The 21,615-nt window shown below is 38.6% G+C and overlaps 1 protein-coding gene across 1 annotated transcript in view; it reads right to left on the reverse strand.

Moving 5' to 3' along the window:
• Positions 1 to 333: 333 nt before the first annotated feature.
• Positions 334 to 21,615, reverse strand: part of LOC309389554 (ubiquitin-conjugating enzyme E2 variant 1) — a 31,460-nt gene continuing 10,178 nt past the window's right edge. Inside the window, exons 2-4 of the mRNA XM_081948088.1 lie at positions 8,620 to 8,768; positions 5,141 to 5,266; positions 334 to 2,418 (exon numbers count right to left, since the gene is read on the reverse strand). Coding sequence (XP_081804214.1) covers positions 2,272 to 2,418; positions 5,141 to 5,266; positions 8,620 to 8,768 — 422 coding nt within the window. The 3' untranslated portion in view covers positions 334 to 2,271. The remainder of the gene's footprint in view (positions 2,419 to 5,140; positions 5,267 to 8,619; positions 8,769 to 21,615) is intronic.

Raw genomic sequence — 21,615 nt, forward strand, 5'->3', positions numbered from 1 at the left:
GAGGCTGAAGCAGAGCCCAAGTCGGAATTTCTGGCCCCCTCCGACCCACATAAAAAGACCCTGAAGGAGGAGACTCTCTGCAGTAATACAAACATTCATTGCCTCTATCCGGCCCAGGGGCCATAGTTTGAGGACCCCTAATTTCGTGCAATATAAAAAATGCAAATAATTTTTCTGCAGACCACCATAATTTTCTCATGGACCACCAGTTGGTGACCGCTGTTCTAAAGATCAGGGTAATCATTTCAATGAGACAGTCACACTGTGTGTCTTCCTCTCTGTCCCAACTCCGAGGAGATCTCCACTCTAAACATAAATACAATTACAGCACCGTAATATTAATGCACACTTTTTATTATATTAAAATCAGGCAATGGTCTGATACAATAAAAAGGCTGCTTATGGAATACTGTTAATTTTTTTTTATTACAGAGGATGTTAAATCCTTACAACTAATATGCTCCTTAAAAGAGTTAATGGAAACATCAATTATTCATTGACTTGATACGTTTGCTTTTAAACGTTGACTTTTGCTTTTTGTTTTACATGAACACTGCGGGGTTTTTTTTAAATTTTCATTAAAGAGGATACATTGGATTGTTTGCATTTAAGCTTTGCATCCACGTTTCAGCAGTCAGTGGTCCAAAAACAAGGAGTCTGAAAAAGAAGTGATTTGCCAAGAAGCCTCACCCACCATGCATGGCAGCGCCATCTGATTCTTTAGGGAAGAAAAGCATCTCTCTCTCTCTCTCTGCAGAACACAATCTCCAATCTTCACAAAGTGGATTCGTCTTTTATGCTGGCAGGCTGCTACGGAGCCTCAAAGTTATGCAGGCCGATGAGCAGTTAACATGGCATTAAAGCAGAGGCAGTGACCTTCAGCTCAGAAAGCTGGAGTGTTTGTTTCAAACATCCGTGTAGAGATCTTTTCGGAACATTTAGCCATTCTTAACAGACTGAAGACGCTCCTGGTAAATGACTGCTCTTTCACTGTATCATAAACCCTGTCTAATGTGTCAGCCATGGCTAGCTTTCTGGTAGGGAAGCTGCCAGAGAGTAGGAAGGGAAGGCTGTTTGTGAGCAAAACCAGACATTCCTGTTTTCTCAGCTGGTGAAGATTAATGTATAGACCCTACCCATGCCCCCACCCCAAAATTGACAAGCATGAAGCAATAATAATAATAATAACAATAATAATAATAATAACAACAATAAAATCAGGCAGTTTGCCAGCCACTTACCTCTTTTGGCCAAATGTAAAGCATCATAGAAGGGGCAAAAAGAAAGCAGCACCCCAACCAGGACAAGAAAGACAGAGAGGAAAGTCTGAAAAGCTCCCCCAGATCTGTCATCCCGAGGCCCTCATTCCGGGGGGGGGGGGGGAAGAGGGGGAGAAAGGAGGAGAGAGATATACAATCTATGCCTTAGCAAAGGTTTTGGGAGAAAGAAGAACCTGCCCCAAATGGCTGTGTAAGCATTCATTAAAAGCCGAAAAATAAAAACCAACCCTAGAGACATTCAGCATTTTACTAGAGCTTGCACAAAGGGAGGGATGACCGAAGATACCAAAAAACATCCCATTAGTAGTCCATACAACCCAGCTGGTAAATGAAACCTTACGGCACAATCTTTTGGGAACATTGTCTTGGGCAAGCCCCGTTGGATCAAAAGAGAACTCTGCAAGAATCAAGGATATTGTGGCCCAGACTCTTTCCAAAAGGGCTTGGGCAAGATCACGATCTACGGATTGTGCTCTCCATGTCTACTCTAATAAATAGCCCTGAGCATCAAGTCTACTGCAAACACACAAAAAGAAAGGGAGAGGGGGGAGGGGGGGGGAAGAGAGGGGGGGGGAAGAGTGTGTGCGTGTGAGAAAGAGAGAGATGGGAGAAAAGGTATAAACCCAGGCCAAACACACAGCAATGTGATTGTGTGATGTATGCTTTTTATGCTTTTTCACAGTCGAGTTCAATGTGACACACTGGTCTTTGACAGTAATAAATTTAAATAGACTTTTCTTGATACCAGAAGTTCAACTATGTGGACAGTGGTTACACAGGACAGCATTATTTGTTATAGCACAACTTATTGTCAAATGGGGAAAAAAAATTAGTATCATTTACAGTATCTCAAGATAAACTTTCCTTTGCAATGGGAACTTCCTTTCCAGTACTTGGAGATCTACAAGATGCATCTAGAAAATTTACTACTGTGGAAAATGAAGAGAGCTTAAATTGAATGATGGGGCATGATTTTTCTTTTTGTTTTTCATTAATTACTGTAACATTGTCCTTCAGGTGGTTGAGGAAGTTTCATATTTTCTTTAGACATCATTAGACGCCGGAGCTCTTGCAGAACGACTTTGATACTATAAGAATTCTGCCATTTTGCTAGGACTGATATGGCTCTTGGGTCAACCTGGAGGAAAACAAGGAACAAGCTTAGGTCTCAAACAGCTTCATGTCCTTTATTTCAACAACTAAAGCAGTCAGGCTAGGATTAAAGAGCTACAAAATTTCACAAACGCAAAAGGTTCCTGGCCTGCATTCCTTGAATACAACTAGGCAGCCCCAATCTAGTTTATGTATCACTTTGTAAAAACGAGACTGTTCTTAAATACAGGTAGTCCTTGACTTACAATTGTTCATTTAGTGACCATTTGAAGTTACTGTTCTGACCGAGCTTTCCCAAGAGCATGAAATAAATTCCTGGCCCTGACAAAAAAACCCTTTTATTAATTTACTGTGAATTCTGCTCATTCACATCCAGCAAAGTCTTTCAAGGGAGGATTTAGTCACAGACCTTATTTGGCGTACAGAACTGCCGGGCCGATATCTGCAAAACCTGGCAAGGAGTCTCGGAGAGTCATGAGCCAATTAAACGAACGAACTGTCTCCTGCAAATTCCACCCCCCCTTTCGCTCCTCTTTTATTTCCTCTGGGAGGGCCATTCATCGTCCACCTGTGGCCTTACTCCCAAGTCGATTCCTGTTCTTTAGCTGTTCCCTTTGTCTGACAACTCTGTGCATGAGCACACTGGGAACAGGTTCCAGCTGTTTGTCTGCCTCACTGATGTTTGACTCTGAAGGCAGCTGATAACAATCTTTAAAAGCAGTAAACAGTTATTGAATCAATCAACAGAGGCCAATTCAAATTTGTAGAAACTGGGCTTTTAAGGCTTATTTGTTTACTTTGCACAGTCTGTTGGTTTTGGAAAGCAGTGTTATTTGAAAGTAAGAGGCAAAAAAAAATCAAAGGTGCCTTTTTTTTCTATCAAAAGTTTTTATTAGTTACGTTCTGAAACTCATATTCCCTTTAATACCTAGAATATAAATGTAAAGTCAGTCTTTCTATTATTTCATTATTTCTTGAATTGGTATATTCACAACCTTTGGTGTTGTATAAGTTCAAATAAAATAAAGAATCTTTTTAAGAAATCAGTTGAAAACATATACATCGTAACAGTATAAATAAAAAGTAAATTTCTATTAATATTATTACTGGAAATAGAATTTGAGCAACAGCAGTAACCAACAGCATTTAGCAATAGTTTGCAACTGCATTTTAGTTACCTATATTTTCATCAAAATAACGGAATGATACAAGGATAATCTACCCTTACTTCTTTTGTTGGACTTATTACAGATTCTAGCTCAGAATATAGGAAGAATTTAATAACTGTCAAGAACTTAATATAGAAGCAGAGCATTATGTAATTCATATGTTTGCAAATGATATGCTTATTTTTCTTAGGCAGTTAAATAGAGGTATATCTCAACTGCAGAAGAATTAATAGTACAATTTATCTTTGATAAACGTTCTGCTATGTTGAATACTGGCACAGAAGCAATTTCAACAACATACAGGGTGTCACACTAGTCCAAGGGGATTTAAATATTCATGAGTAATTATTATAAAGGATTAAAAGATTAAAAAATAACTCAATACTGAATAAATATGATCTCTTCTGCATCAGATTGAAACACATTTAAGCCATGGGATAGCTTTCATTATCACTGGTCAATAGAAGAGTTGTAGTCAAAATAATTCTATATATCCTAAAATAATGTCTTTGTTTTAACATTCTCAATCCCATTGCCCATCACTTGGCTTTGTGTATGGAAAGTAATTTTTTTCATTACTTACTTACATAGAAGCTTCCATAACAAAACTATAGCTAGACAAACAATGCAGTATACTGAAAACTTTATACTCCTTAATGATCTCTGAGGCTTCTAATAGATGTTGAATAGGATAGAGAGTATAGGCCCCTGCCAGATCCCTAACTGCCATAAGGGTCAGAAAGTTTCCTAAAACCACTATAGGGAGCCAACCACAGAGATAGGAAAGGAACTCTGTAAACAGGACCTCCTACTTCTGAGTCAGATGGTCAACTCAGAAGGATTTTATGTTTAATTGCATTCTCTTGCCTTTTCTCTGGAGCAGGTCATCTGTCAAAACTACTAAGCCATCTTTGGAATTGAACTAGATTGGAATAGGGCTAGACAATCCAGATCCTCTAGAACAGGGTGTCAAACCGATTTCATTGAGGGATGCATCAGGGTTGTGTTTGACCTCGGGGGACCGGGGTGGGCATAGCCAACAGGACATCACTTCTGCCAGCAAAAATGGGGTCCTGGGCCCCATTTTCAGCCGCGACAGCCTCCTGCACCCCTTTGCCAGCAGAAACAGTTTGGCTGGGCCCCCTTCCCCCGAGCTTAGTTTTCACTCGGAGAGGGCTGCAGGAGGTTGTCACGGCCGAACACAGAGCCTGGGATGTCTGTGTGCGGTCCTCCTGAGCTCCATTTTCACTGGCAGAAGTACCGTGGGCCGGTCCTTCACTGTTTCCAGGGCAGCCCTCTGGGCCAGATCTATTTTATTGTTTTATATTTGGTATACTGTTGTATTGTTATGTTTTTAAACACTGGTTTCCAGACTTAAAATATTGAATCAATTAAAAAACTATAATGCCTACATCAATAAATTTGTAAAATATGTACTCAAATGTTTACGACAGAAAAGAAATCCAAAACAGAATAATAAATAACTAGCTGCTTGCTTACAGAAACGTGCTGCTTTCCTATTCTGCTAGACAAACTGACAGAATATTACCGTTAGGATAGAAATAGTGAAAAACTTACCACTCCGTTAGAACTATTTACTCCATTCATATTAATTTTCGTTACAAATCTTACAAATGGAGGTGCTTCAGGATATTTAGGGCCACATTCTATTTTAAGGCTATATATTCTGTTTTCATAAATAGTCTGTGGGGAGGAAAAAGAAATATTTCTGTCAAGTAATCCATAACTAAAGGCCCATCAGATACAAGATCAGTTTCAAATTATTTTTTATTTTCTTTCTTTCCCCCCACCCTCCAAATGAACATAAATTGCACACACATTTCATAATACAGTAAAATAATGATAACTACAGATGGAGAAGTACATTTTAAAAATATGAAGATGTATTGCCTAATTCTTTTTAAAAAAACTAATTATTTATCTGACATACGCAATTCCATGTGTTTCTCAACAAGTGGTTGTCTTTTAAAATTAAGTTAAAATATATGAACTTGCTCTTGCAGGGAGAGAACCTACACTTTGGCACTCTACTAAATCACTGCTTGGATGTAAATATTCTACTGGACTAAAAACCACCGTCTTAGAAGTTCTTTCCGTTATTCAATATCTGATTTTGGAGGATATGGAGAACTGATAGAACAGTGTATGATGCATAAGCTTTCTGCTTACCTTAGGATATTGGGGCCACATTCCAATTAAATAACTATGTTTATACTAGGCTTCTTCAAGAATTACAAAAGGCAAAATATGTACAAAATATCTTCCATCACATGCATTCTAAGATCCTCAGTATAAATTATTGACTTGCAAACTCCATTTATTATCAATATACTCTTATTTTTCCCCAAAGAACATTCTGGCTTATAAATGGATATACTACAAGTGCAACATGACAGTAGTTAGGATATAGTTTGGATTGCAACTTATATTGATAAAATAATAATACATACTTTAATGCTTTCTCAAAACTAGTAACCACATAAAGATGAGCACTAGTCCCAAACATAGAAAAAATTAAGTACACCCAATAGATATTCATGATGATATTTTTTTAAATGTGGCATTGTTTCTAGACAAAACTCATTTAAATCAATTGGTTGTGATTGACAGCTGGATTCTTTTATCCTCTTTGCTGATCTTGGACCCGATTGTGACTAATAAATTAAGATTGCACCACAAAAGAAACTCCATTTAAAATTTATTGGAAAAGTTAAATGATTCATATATTTTTAATGTAAGAATCACATTCATGAAATAATTAATAAAATCAATATAATTGTCTAAACATATAATAAATGGTAAATAAATTAAGTCATAATCAGCAGCAAAAAAGCATATTAATCTAGATCAGGTGAAAATGTGTTACCTTTCAAAATGTATCCTAGGATAAGCATACTTAAGCATCTAAATAAATAATTCAACATATAGAGAAATACTTATATCTACCATTTCATATTATAAACTTTGCTTCAAGATGAATTCAACTCAGTGTTTTTATGACATGTCCATGCATTCCTGAGGAAAATTTAAAATACTTAACATGGTTTTCAGCTTCAGAGAAAAATTAGAAAAGTTAAGCAAACTTCTGAAGAGAACTATTTTTTTTTGCTTCAACTAGGAAAGTTCCAGAACAAAATTGTCCTGTCTCTCCCATCTTGAAAGACTTACTGAAGATCTTGCATTAAAAGGAATGTGACAGTGTAGCCTAGTATTCATGGGGAAAAATATCCCCCTTTGAGTATATCAATATTTTTAAAAGCATCAGTACCTCTTAGTACCATGAACATGACATATTCTCATTTTCTCATTGGATGCTCTATTTGTGATGTTATCCTAGAATTTCATTTGGTTGCTACTTCCTTGGATGTTCATTGGCTGGTTTTACATCGTGGGGCTTCCCAATTCAAACGAATGTTATTTTAATGATTGTTAAATTAAAAACTGTATGTCTTGGAGTCTATGCTTCCTAATTAAGTTTCTGATATCCTGTTGCTCCAAACAATAAATTAAGACATAAATCTGTCCATCCAAATGTTCTGCTCTTGACATTCTACAAATGCCCCTTGAGCATTTCTGGAAGTTTAAGCAGTGTAGCACATTATATGTTGTATGCCCTGATTTAGGCATAGTGTACTTTTATTTGGGATAGTCATTCTCTTTCATGGAGAAGCAGTTTTAGGAGAGTGACACAAGTGAGCCAGATTAAACCTGGTGATCAATGGGTGGCCTATTGATTTCCTCGCATCTATGTTTTCGACATAAAAATCACCTGAAGAAACTGAAGTTACACTGAACGATTCTTCTATAATTTAAACTTCCTTCTATATAGCATAATTGTTATAATATAGTTATATTATAGGTAAGCATATTTACCTATAATATAGGTAAAAGGGACACGGTGGCTCAGTGGCTAAGACGCTGAGCTTGTCAATCAGAAAGGTCAACAGTTCAGCGGTTCGAATCCCTAGCGCCATGTAACGGAGTGAGCTCCTGTTACTTGTCCCAGCTTCTGCTAACCTAGCAGTTTGAAAGTATGTGAAAATGCAAGTAGAAAAATAGGGACCACTTTGGTGGGAAGGTAACAGCATTCCGTGTGCCTTTGGCGTTTAGTCACATGACCAAGGAGACAACTTTGGACAGCGCTGACTCTTCAGCTTTGAAACAGAGATGTGCACTGCCTCCTGGAGTCAGGAACAACTAGCACATATGTGTGAGGGAAACCTTTACCTTTACTTTTTAAGCACATTTAAGCACATCCATGAAAATTATTCCAGACATTTATATCTGTTAGGTATCATGCTCTATATTCCTTCGTAGTCAGATGGGGGTGCTATAAGCAAATATAAAACTCACAGTTTTAAGTTGTCAATTTTGATTATGAGGAATTGGTAAGTGTACTATCTTTACTCCTTCGGATTTCAAAGTAACATGGCATATGATTTTCCATCTAACTTTCTTTCAGCCTGTTCATAACTTTTTATTTTTGCAGCTTTTCATCTGAAGAGACTGAGAAATCCTACATGAGTTATTTAAAGAAGTTTTGTTCAGAGTTGGGTCTTCAAAAGATGAATAGATCCATTTAAAGTAAAATTGCTTCAAAGTCCCATTTATGAAAGACGTCCACAATTTATGCACAGCATATGGCATTCAAACGTATGTTCATATCCTACTCTCTAATCTATTATTGTAAAGCTGAACTTTTCCACATTGAGTTTTGCCTTAGTAGTTTTTGATTCATTAATATGTGCAAAAAAAATTGTGATTAAATTACCTATTTCGTCAAATAATCAGTTGAACAACAATCAATTTAATGCTATACTTTAAAACACAGAAACTGAAATAGAATCTCTATATCATTTAAAAAGGCAAAGAAAAGAAGTTAAGCATGGGATTTTACCATTATATAACCCTCTCATAAGATGAACTACTGTATACTACAAAATCAAACACAAAAAATAATGTATCCTATTATAATACTAGAGATCAGATTTTTTAAAAACAAAGCAATAGTTTTATATCTTTAAACCAATGCTTACCCTTGGGGGCCCAATAATCATGCCTGTCCATCTTGTAAGTGTCATATCTTCATCATCTTCAAGACCCCAGCTAACTGTGCCATCTCCTACTCCTTTCTGGCCTTCTTCTAGCTCTTCCAGCAATCGAAAATTACGAGGAACTTTTACTCCTGGAAATAAATCAGATTGGACTTTTGAGATTAGAACGGTTGTTGGCAAAAGAATATTGGTGTCTGACTAATGTGCTAAACATTTAAGCAGAATAACAGAGTTGGAAGGGAACTTGAAGGTCTGCTGGCTCAACCCTATGCCCAAACAGGAAACCCTATACGTTTATCTTCTTAAAAACTTCCAGTGTTGGAGCACTCACAACTTCTGAAGGCAAACCATTCCACTGATTAATTATTTTAATTGTCAGGAAATTTCTCCTTAGTTCTAGGTTGTTTCTCTCCTTAATCAGTTTCCACCCATTGCTTCTTGTTCTACCCTCAGGTGCTTTGGAGAATAACTTGACTCCCTCTTCTTTGTGGCAGTTCCTGAGATATCAGAACACTGCTAGTCCATGTCACTCCTAGTTAATAATTAACAATATAACCCTGAATACAAATTAAATCCCACTAAATCCAAAGGACTTGCTTCTGTTTACGAGTAGTTAGAAAATAGGGCTGCACCTAAAAGAAGCTATTATTTTAAGCACCAAAGTACATATTAATAAATAATTAGCAACAATTATGTTTATAATTAGTTTGATAAGAATCTGCATCCAAGATTATTCTCCATGGAAGATACCTATTTGCTTTTACAGAGAAGTTATAAGACTTTTGAAAAGAATTAAAGAACAATTGAAACAGTGATTTCATCTACAACTCATTTTATGTGGTAAATTAACCATGCCGTGTGGTGGAGAACCTATCTCACAAGAAGTTTTTGGAATTAAAGATGATGTTAAGGTCCAAATTAAGTCAAATGTCCAGAGAAGAGTGTTGAGTTGACTGAATCGGAAAGCTGGAAGATCCTAGCAACAAGGGCGTCTAAACAGCTTTGACAGACTCAGTCCAATCAGCGAGCAGACAAGGTCAACCCATTCTGGATGCTATCTACACCTACATGGAGAAATAAATATAGTATGATTGTGTCCTTATTATTACAAAAAGTTAAAAGCCATTTGCAGTGAGGAGATGAGAGAATCAAATAGCTAGTGGATGCTATTTCATAGATTAGACCTGTGGTAACCAAGATTGGGGAAAAAAAACAACCTGAGGGGTCCTTGATCACTCTGAGTTCGGTTATTTTCTTGCAGACCTTTCATTACCCAAATTAGGTAACATCATCAGTGCTAATATGTATGTATGTATGTATGTATGTATGTATGTATGTATGTATGTATATATGATGTATGTATGTATGTGTATATATATCAGTGATGACCAACCTTTTGTCACTGCATGCTGAAAGTGCGCACCCATAATGCAATGCACATGAGGTCCCCATGCATGCACCTGCCCCTGTGCATGTGCATGCCCCCCTTGTGCCTTACCGCCATGCATGTGCATGTGACCCTCCCCCACGCATGCACATGTCTCCCACATGCCCCATGCGCATGCATGAGACCCAAAAACCAGCTGGCCAGTGGGAGGTGGTGTGCATGTGCGGTGGAGCTGAGCTGGGCTCTGTGTGCCACAGGTTCATCCTCACGGATATGTAGGTATGCATGTATTTCCAGATGGTGGCATAACAAGGGCTGCATTGGCCAGAATTGGGAAACTGTGGCAAGATATTTAAAAAGCACCAAATGGGAAATGCTGTTTTGGATATGACATATTGGATATGAATGACCCTTAAAAGTTATCACCAACATTATGTAGGAATGCATATCTAATAAGCATTTAAGCTGCTTATTTCGTAAGTCTAATGGAACAGGGAAGAAAAATCCTCAGAGAGAATCCCCACTCCCCAAATAAACCTGCTGGATTCCTCCTTCAGTTAAAACAGAACAAGTGATAACCATTCTATATTATTGCTAAGAAAAGTACATTGATATGGCCATAGAAACCCCAGGAATTGATCTTGGCTGAAGGAATAGATAGATAGATAGATAGATAGATAGATAGATAGATAGATAGATAGATAGATAGATAGATAGATAGATAGATAGATAGATAGGTTGGGGGCTTTAATTGTATTTGACTATTTTTTTCTCTCTAAAGCATTCATTCACAGGCATAAACAAAATTAAGCATTTGTCAACCATAAAGTCGATATACTATTGCTAAACATAGTTTGTTTCCAATTACACTTGAAGTACCATCTGCTCCCCTTTCTAGAAAAACAAGAACTTAATAAACATTATTTTGTCCCTTGGTAACACCAGCATCAACAACCGTAACCTAAGATTAATGAGTTTAAACTGGAGCAAGTCTTTGGGAACTGCAGCTAGTATTTCACATATATTATACTGAGAAGTCCATATCTATTTAAATGCAATGCTTCATCCCATTCATTTTACGTACAGAAATACCTGCAGTTAGGACCATTAGGGACCAAGGATTTGCTGAAACAATACAGACTTGAACTACTGATCGAATAGAACTGAAGAAGCTTCTTGGATGAGAAACAAAAGGTCTTCAAAGAAAAACCAGAAAGTCCAGTTGCCTCTTGAAAAAGCACCTTTGGGACTACTGATGGAATAGTTAGCAAGGCAGAGTTTGCACATACGGATATCCAGGAGAAAGAAGTTGCAAGGAGCCAAAATTGTCTGAAAGACGTTCTGTTGGGTAGCTCATACCCATGAACCTCATGAAGGGTGGGACGGGGACTTTCAACACACCCTCTTTTGAAGACAAAAGTGCAGGTTCAATCCTGGCAAGCATTCCAATGCTGTGTGGTTTAGGATTTTAGCATGGGTGGGATTTTACCAGTTCGGATTGGTTTGGGTGTACTGTTGCTCCGAAGATCAGCTGAGAGTGAACTGGGCCACATGCCCGCCCCTCCGCTATGCTGACATATATGTCCCTTTTTCCCCCCCAGCTGATATGCGCGGCCGAGTGTTTTACTCACCGGGGCTGCAGTAGAAGGGAAGTTTGTTTAAACCCACTGCGCATGCGTGAAGTGCCCGTTTGCCGTATATGCGTGAGCGCGCAGTGAGCGAACCGCTTGTTAGACCGGTTGAAGCATACCGCTGTTTAAAGGTAATGATTAGCAATTTCAATTTGAGTACCGTGTTTTCCCTAAAATAAGACATGGTCTTATTTTCTTTTGATTCCCCCACCCCAAATAAGCGCTTGGCCTTATTTTTGGGGAAGTCTTATTATTTTTGAGGTGCAGGAGGCAGTGAGCATTGTCACCTGATGGCTGCTGCATTGCAATATATTTGGGGAGGGCTTATTTTTGGGGAGGGCTTATTTTAGTGCATGCACTCAAAAGCCAGATTGGGCATATTATCCGGGGAGGTCTTATTTTCAGGGAAACAGGGTAGAAAGCCTTAGCATTAGTTGCTTGGGAGCTATTCAAATTGCTTTTAACTCCGAATCTGCTGTTGTTTTTCTCACTTACTGTAGCCGTTGCCAGAGGCCCAGAAACAAACTCCTATAATCCAGAATTCTGGCTCAGCTGCTATTTATTGCAAAACTGCTATCAGAAATGGCTAAGATGCCTCTTTTTTTCCTCCAGTGACTATGTATGATGCTGACCCCATCCTCTCCACCAGTGCACATATTGCTGTTAAAGGGTATATAGTTCATTTGCAATAAGTTTCTGGCAGGCCAGTCAAAACCAATACCAGCATCATCTGTGGAAAATTTCACACAACCCACCACCTCTCCAATTTCACATTCTCCTCGTTTATAAAGCTTCTCTCCCACCTTTGATTCTATTCAATTACCACTCTTTCTAACTCTTCCACCTTCCACTCCAGCAAGTTTCATTTCTCTGCACTTAAATCCCAAAGAAATGACACTTTCAAGTAAAATCTTGCATTAAAACTAAAAATTAAGCATGATTCTGGAATTGACTAAAATAGATATTTAACTTGAAGCCATCTTTCAAAATACGTTTTAATCAACACCCCCCCCCCAAAAAAAAAAACCATCTTGAACTGTCCTAATATCTCTCAAAGACACTGAGATCTTATTGCAGCCATTTGGGCTAAAATTTAGACTCTTCTAAGCAGGCCTCAGATTCCATTTAGCTGTCATTCTTGTTCTCAGGTAAGTGGCTTCTTCTGGTAACATCTATTTCTTATTTTAATGCATGCCGCATTAAATTTTACTGCTTTTAAAAAATGATATAATTTTATGATTGCATTGACTTTAAGCCATCCCTGCATGAGCATTGCTCATTAGTGAATGGTTCCTGAGCGATGCGCAAGCTTAAAAAATAGGAAGATCAATGATGTATAAAGTGAGGATGTAGAACCTATGAGCGTCCAGATGTGGCAAACTACTGGAGGAAGGTGAAACATGGGGGAGTGGGGGTACTTATGAAGTGACAAAACTATTGAGGCACCATAACTTTTCAGAGACTTGGCAAAACTATTTTGAGGGTCTTTTTTTATGTCTTCTGAATATTTTCCTCCTATTTTCTCCACCACTACCACACTATGAATTATATTAATATAGGAAAAAATACACATGACTAAATTCCAGTTCCTTGAATTGGAACTTAAGGCTTTCATAAGCAACACAAATTGCTAACATTCTTGAATATATTCTTGAAGACTGCCAAGTGTGCTGGTTTCTCTCCTAACAACATCTGGCTGGTTTATTATTATCCAGAACTCAAGATCCTCACAATAAAGATATCCAGGAGGCCCAAATATATTAAACTAGCATTGATTTAGCAACAGGAATATATTTTTATACTATTGTTTCATCTGGTGGAAATCCCTCTCAACGGTGATTCTACTCTTTGGCTATCTGAATTGCCATAGGAAGATCAGCCTTTTGCATGCAAAATAAGTGCTGTACTACCGAGCTGTATAGCCCCTCTAATTTTATTCTAGTTTATCTAGTATGAATTTAGGATCCTTAGTGTAGATACAAGCAGACCTTTCAAAATATCTCTACAAGTGACTACTTCAGAATTTACCTGAATTCATTTTAATAGTTCACTAGACAGAGAGAAAGATGAAAAAGAGAAATGGAGGGATAACAGAGTGAGTGAGAAAACCTACTTGCTACATAACTATAGCTATAGCTACATAACTCATCCCCAGGAACACTTTTTCTTGAATAATTCACAGCTTTTAAATACCTTGGCATAATTTTTTGAGCTCTGGAGCTTGGGGGGAACAAATTAGAACCATTTTTGCCAGCCAGAGTTAACAACAGTGCAAGCATTCCTCATAGCTAACAACATTGCCAAGGCCATTCTCTTTTCATTCCAAAGGTGGCAGATGTTTATTTGCTGCCATCAAGCTATTTAAAGCTAAAACTATATTGCAAATGCTGTATAACACACAGTGATAATCTGAAAGCCTTAGATGCTGTTCGACTTATTTACCATATTTTTCAAAGGAGAAGAGGCACCTTTCCCCCCCCCCCCCTAAAAGAGGGTGAAAATTTGGGTGAGTCTTATACACTGAATGTAGCCCCACCAGCCGCAACCCTTTGACCTCTGCCTCCCAGCAATTTACCTCTTTGCAGCCAATGGGTGCATGCGGAGGCTTCAATAAGCTATAGCAATCCCTGAAGCCTGTAACAGCTGATGATCGGGAGAAATTGAAAGTGAAACTTGCTGTTGTGGCAAATTGCTGGGAGGAAGATTTTTTTTTCTTGGGCTAATCAGGCTGTTTGCTGCAAGGAAGTAAGTCAACAACTATAAATGCCTATAGAATGTTCAAATTATTAGACTTATTTTTTAAAGACTGCTTTATTATTATTCTAGACAACTTAACAAAATGAAGAAGCTTTTCATTCAGATGCTTGATCTGAAGAGGCCCAGTGCTATTGTTTTAAAAAGTGCTATTCTTTTAAATAGCAGAGAATAACTATACTTCCAGAAAGCACATCAATTTTAATAGCATCTGTACAAGTATAGTCTGAAATATAACACTACAAACAGTGCATATTGTCTGTACTGTTTGTTGCAAGGAGGCAAATTGCTGAGAGGCAGAGGCAGATATTTTCCCCTTGTTTTCCTCCCCAAATCTAGGTGCATCTTATACTTCGGACCGTTTTATACTCTGAAAAAAACGGTATTTTTTCCTAGTGCTGTTCCCCATCCCGAGCTGTGTTCAATGCTTTACACTGCATGGAAAGTGATATGATTCCAACAAAGGCATCAGTACACATTTGTAAGCCAGGCTAATTTACTCCTGTTTTCCAGTGGCTCACTGGTTCTGTTAACTCTCCCTGATGGTCTCTCATCAAAGTGGAGAGGAAAAATCTCAGCTGATCTGCGTCAAAATGACCTGTCTCCTGCCCCTAGGTCAGGGCTCAGCAACCTGCGGCTCTGGAGCTACATGTGGCTCTTTCATCCCTCTGTTGTGGCTCCCTGTTGCTGGTTGGGGCCACAATTTTGAGAGGAGCTTCCGGTTGGGGGGCGGGGAAAGCACAACGCGACGAGAGGAGACTCCATGGCAAGGGGTGGGTTTCTGGTTGGATCCACAATTGATAGGGCTTTCAGTTAGGACAGGTAGAGGAAAAAGGACACCGTGCTAGGAGATTCTATGGTGGGGGGGAACCAGACTTCCAGTTTGCAGAGGAAAAAGGACACCGTGCTAGGAGGAGACTCTACAGTGGGGGAACCGGACTTCTGGTCTGTTCCAGAATTGAATGGGGGCTTCCGATTAGGGCCTTCGTGACTCTTTGAGTGTTTAAGTTTGCTGACCCCTGCCCTAGGTTTAGACAATGCTAAAGCCACAATCTGATGAATCCAATGGATTTGGGTTTGGTGTAGCCATTAAGGCGCTGGTCTAGAAACCAGGAGACTGTGACTTATAGTTGTCCTGCATCAGCCATAAAAGCCGGCTGGGTGACCTTGGACCAATCATTCTCTCTTAGCCTCACCTCCTACATAGGATTGTTGGTGTGAGGAAAATAGGAGGATGAAGCAGTATTAAATACGTTCACTGCTTTGAGTTACTTATAAAGCAATAAAGGTAGGATAAAAATCTAATAAATAGCCAACTTTCACCAGTGGATTCCATTCAGGAAACCTTCTACACCCACAAACTACATATGCAACCTTGTTTGTTCAGCACACTTTGATGCCTTTCCTTCAGCAGAACTAGAACTAGTAATAGAACCCAATTTACTGAGAGATGGTGTCCTTGTGGTCAGAATGAACTTCAGCTCTTATCACATGTATTTTTCTGCTGCTTTCTATGTCAATTTACATGCAGACATATCTTTATCTCCTCCTAACAAAAACTGAATCTGTTTTGAGGGTCAGGAGAGGTCTGTGGGATCAGAAGCCAAGATGTTAAGTATTTACCTGCAGTGATTTCCATAAAAAAGCATAAAATGTCCTAATTTTGGAGTGATGACAGTATGAACTTTCTTTTTGCTTTCATTTTATTCTTTTTTATTTTATCCCATTTCTATTTTATGTTAATTAATAGTAGGATTTGTTTTTTTTCCTAGCCTTTTCCGGTAAGTGCAGGCTGTGGTTTTTTTCACATCAACCCAGTATTGATCCATTGGTTATGACAGGAATTGATCGAGCGGCTTGTAGCACAAGCCTGATGTCATGGCCTGAGAGCGAGTGACTAGCCCAAGTAACCCAGCCAACTTTCATGCCTAAAGCGGGACTAGAACTCACAGTCACCCGGTTTCTAGGCCAGCACCTAGACCAGCACACAAAACTGCCTCTTTTAATTAATCCTTTTTATTGCTATTAAATAGGGAAAAGCTTGCCTCCAGAAATTATGAATGCCCCAACACTGGAAGTCTTTAAGAAGATGTTGGATAGCCATTTGTCTGAAACGGTATAGGGTTTCCTGCCTAGGCAGGGGGTTGGACTAGAAGACCTCCAAGGTCCCTCCCAACTCTGCTATTGTATTGTATTGTATTATAATGAGAACATTTTATTGCAACTTGTTTAATTTTTTTCCTTCCTCCAGGTAATTTTTTTAGATTTTATATTAGTGTTACAGACTGCTTTCTGGTACAGATGATTCTCGACTTAGGGCCACAATTGAGTCCAGAATTTATGTTGCTAAGTGAGAAATTTGTTGAGTTTTGTCCCATTGTATGACTTTTATTGCCACATTGGTTAAGTGAATCGCTGCAGTTGTTAAATAAGTAACATGGTTGTTAAGTGAATCTGGGTTCCCCACTGACTTTGCCCATCAGAATGTAGCAACACGAATGACCCTGGGACACTGGAACCATCGTAAATATGAACCAGTTGTCAAGCATCCAAATGTAAATCATAAGTATACTACAACGGTCGTGAGTGTAAAAAATAGTCATAAGTCATTTTTTCCAGTGCTGCTGTAACTTTGAATGGTCTCTAAACGAACTGTTGTAAGTCGAGGACCACCTGTATTTGGTCATTGCTTTTGTATATTTTTAAAACTTGCATTTCATTGACTGTAATGAAGTACATTTGAATGACAGCTCTTGACAAAAACATTTCCTACATCTTATCTAGCGACTGCATTTATAGATGCAGTTAGTTAAGAAGAGTCATTTCTAAAAGTGGCCGCTCTGGAGGTACACTCTATTGTTATACACTCTGCTGGCAGCTGGCCCACAACCATAGAGCGTGCATCCAGAGCGGCCACTGCTGGAAGACTCGGTTTGGAAGCTGCAGAAAGAGCCATGCTATGGCGACGGCACCGGCGGTGCCCTGGCTCTGTGGAGAGAGCTGGGCCAGGGCATCGTGAGGCTGCCAGATGCGTGAGCGAGAGTGGAACAGCTGCTCGCACAACCCCCCCTCCAACTGTGCAGAGCACCATTCACTGCCATTTCGAAGGCGCCAAGCTGCGGGAGCCGGGAGGCGGCGAACAGGTGCTCACGCGGCTTGCCCATACCCCTAGGTCAGTGAATGGTGCTGTGCCCGGCTGGAAAGGGGCTTTGCTGGGTGGCTGCTCATGAGTGTAGTCGTTTCATGGCTGCTGTGTTGTGCTGCTGCGACAGCGCAACACAGCCATCCACCCATGAGGCTGTGCCCAGCTCTTTGGGAACCTGCTTGGAAGAGAGCAGCCGCCCGGCAACCCCAAAACAATAAACCCTCCCCTCATAACAAGGCCCAAGCCATAGTTTGTGTGTAAAAAGAAAATAAGACCCTGTCTTATTTTCGGGGAAACATGGTATAAAATTGAAAATGTTTATTTAGATCAGCAAACCTTGGCAAAGAAATACCCAAAGGATCAAACAGTTTGAATTTTATTGCCAACTTAACATTTATATTGGTTAGTAGAGCAGAATAATCTTTTAGTCCAACTTTGGACAGTGAGCAAATAAATATTAAATGCTTAACTGCTTTGTAGGCTTTTAATGTTGTAGCTAGGCCTATAACTCAAACAGCCATGACACTACTAAAATGTAAACTTGCACCTTTTTGTTGAAATAACAATCTTGCCAAGTTATATTCTGTTCCTATTAATCTGTTCCATTAAAGCATTAATACACACATAAATCTTCTGCAAGTCAACTTCAAGATCCGTTCAGCCCTTGGGCAGCATAATAGCTCTTTTTAATGTTGAGGCAGGCCATTTTCTCTGGTTATTTTCAAGGATCCAGTATGTCTTCTAACTCAATTTTGGGTTTGTCACTTTTCATGTGCAGTCATGTTCTTAGCAGATCTGACTTTCTGTTGCTTTTAAAGGATAAGAGGTGGCTTTTGCTCCAGGTCCGACAAAGAAGAGATCTACGGTTCTATGATATGGCCTTCAGTTCTGAACCATCCATCCATGTGGAATGGCCTTGTGGAGACTGCTCCTGCAAATCCTAGTGACCGTGCCCTTCTCTTAGTGGCGGCCGCAAAAAGAGCACCACGGGCCAAGGTTAAGGGGCCTCCTGCATCTCAAAAATAATAAGACCTCCCCAAAAATAAGGCCAGGGGCTCATTATAGGCTCCAGAATTCCCAGATACATCCTGTCCTATATCAAAACATTTTTCTCTAGTGAAAATGCATTGCCCTTTGAAAGGCAGAAATGCATCTCCGCATTATTTTCTATGAAGAGAATTTTACATATTCCTATAGTTTTCAGAGACACTGCCCAAGAAATAAGGGTTCGGAAACAATGATTTTTCTTTAAACTACACCAAAGTTACAAACATTCCTTTTGCACAAAACCCCTCTCCATCTATTCACCTGAAATTTGACAGTGTTTTGTCATCATAAAAACAATTATGCTTTCCAGTAAAGTTAATTTCTTCCAAAAATAAATAAAATTATAAGCACTTCCATTAAAGTAAGAATTTAAAGAAACCTAGCTCTAATGCTTGTACATTTACCCCCTCAAAACTGAGGGAGATTTGTCACTTAAGAAAGAAAGGTCTGGGCTTGCAAATGTCACTCTTCGGTAAAAGAGTGATGGGCTTCAACAGTTTTCCAATGCTAGTCAACACAAATCATATTTCTGCCTTGGTTTCCAAGTTGAAGAGGCAAATTTCTCATTCAGTTTAATTCAAGCTAGGCTTTTTTAAAAGCACTAAATTAGAGCAGAATAAAATCTGGTGGGCACCGAATACTCCCTGTGGTTCTAAATTTTCCTCCATTATTTCTCAGACAGAGCAAAGCTTTTAAAACAAAGCAATGACTCCCAGCCTTTCAAAGCTACAAATAGGTGATCTGGGATCTATAGTTTTGGCCATCCTTATTGTGCAGTCTTCTTCCTTAGCAAGTATTCAAATGGAGACTAAGATGCCAGAAAATGCTTATCATTTAGTTTAGCTTCCTTGCTTGCATGTCTGAGGGCACCTGATGCAAGAACCTAGTTGAAGCTAAGTAGGTCTGAATTTGAATAGGAAGTTACCTAGCAATTCTATCAACAGAACCTCAAACTGTATTTAAATTTTGGCCCAGTTCCACTTTCTAAAGGACCATATCAAGTAGTGGAATTAATGATGGTACTGATACAATCAATTAAGAGCAGTAAAATGCTGATTAATAGGGCCATGTAGCGCTTCAGATACAAAAGGTAAAAAAAAAACCTTTCAGAATGTGCCAAGGCATGAAGCTCCCTATACTATATGTGGTTTTCTCAGCCTGCAATCATACAGCAGCTTTGGAGAGAGCTATGTTGGTCCCTGGAAAAGGCATGGCTGCTTTAACTACTTACAGATTAATGGAGTTGGAAAGGACCTTATAGGTCATCTAGTCCAACCCCCCACCCAAGCAATCCAATCTCTTCTTGAAATCCTGCAGTGATGAAGCTCCCACAACTTCTGAAGGCAAGCTGTTCCATTGGTTGATTGTTCTGTCAGGAAATTTCTCCTTCATTCCAGGTTGAATCTCTCCTTGATCAGTTATTCCTTGTCTGGCCTTCAGGTGCTTTGGAAAATAGATTGATCCCTTCCTCTCTGTGGCAGCCCCTCAAATATTGGAACACTGCTATCATGTCTCCCCTGATCTTTCTCTTCACTAAACTAGCCATGCCCAGATCCTGCAACGGTTCTTCATATGTTTTAGTCTCCAGTCCCCTAATCATACTGGTTGCTCTTCTCTGCACTCTTTCTAGAGTCTCCACATCTTTTTAATAGTGTGGTAACCAAAACTGGATGCAGTACTCTAGGTGTGGTCTTACTAAGGTTTTATAGAGTGGTATTAGTACCACACTTGATCTTGATTGTATCTCTCTGTTAATGCAATTTACAATTGACTTTTTTGGCTGCTGACTGTAATTTATGGACAGGTGCAAAAGGAGTGTCACAGTGTGCTCTCAAGCATTTTTTGCCTTTGCAACCCAAACAATACTCAGCCTTACTGATCATGCACTAAACGTTTCCAGCCAAAGACATCATGAACAAATCAACTTGACAAATACTAATCAGTTTTATGTGATCAATACATGGCATATTGAAAGTAATAGCCAAATATTACAAATATTATGTATAATAAAAACATAATTTAAATGAAAAATGTACTACAATATTTTTGGCATCTACTGATTTAGCATCTGCTGATTTTGAAAACCACTCAATCTACTTCCATAATCTACATTAAAAAAAAACCTATAACATTTGTAATATTTTCATAAAATACAAATTTACAAACATGACAAAATATGTCCTGTCTATTTTATCACCAAATGTTCATTTTTGGACTTCTAATTGCCATTGTCATATTCAGAGAAATGGAAAACTGGAAGAAATCTAATTTGTATAATTAATTTAGAAGATACACATCAGGTTCTCATTTCCAAATATGGACCAAACCAAATCATCAAGTATTCTTAATATTATAATTACATCTTCCATTAATCCTGAATATATTTTTCTCTCCCCCTCCAACTTTCACAATATTATAGAACAATTTAGAATGTGCATTTCTTCCTGTTGATAGCAATGATCAATCAATATATTTTTGTTCCATAAATCCGTTCTCTTACCAATTCTTAAGAAGACTTGGATATTTTTTATAACTATACCACAATTTAAATCTAAATAGAGAACACTGAGACATGAAAATATATGAAACTGAGTTATCATTGCAGTATATACAATACATGTCCAGCACAAACTGGTGAATATCACAAACTGAAATAATTGCCATTCAGTTCTGTTGGGTTTACTCAGCCAATAAATAGGGGAGTCCATTACTCTGGATATCTTTGCAAACTCTTTTTAACCTTAATGGTATTTATTTCCAAATAGATATGCATAATTGTTTTCTCACTGTTATGTAATGGTTTGATCTATAGTGCACCTCTCATCTAAAATTAGCATAAAATCCACGCATAAGAAAGCAGTAGTCTAGCAGAGTTCTCCGGGGACTGTATGAAGTGATTCTAAATTATGTTCTTTACTAACCCTGCATCAGCTATACTTTACTATGTGGTTTCAAGTAAACAAATCAGCTGAAAAATGTCAGTGATTTGACCATAGATCTATTGCTACTACAAT

Source organism: Natrix helvetica, assembly GCF_964273705.1.
Source record: "Natrix helvetica genome assembly, chromosome: 3".
NCBI lineage: Eukaryota > Metazoa > Chordata > Lepidosauria > Squamata > Natricidae > Natrix > Natrix helvetica.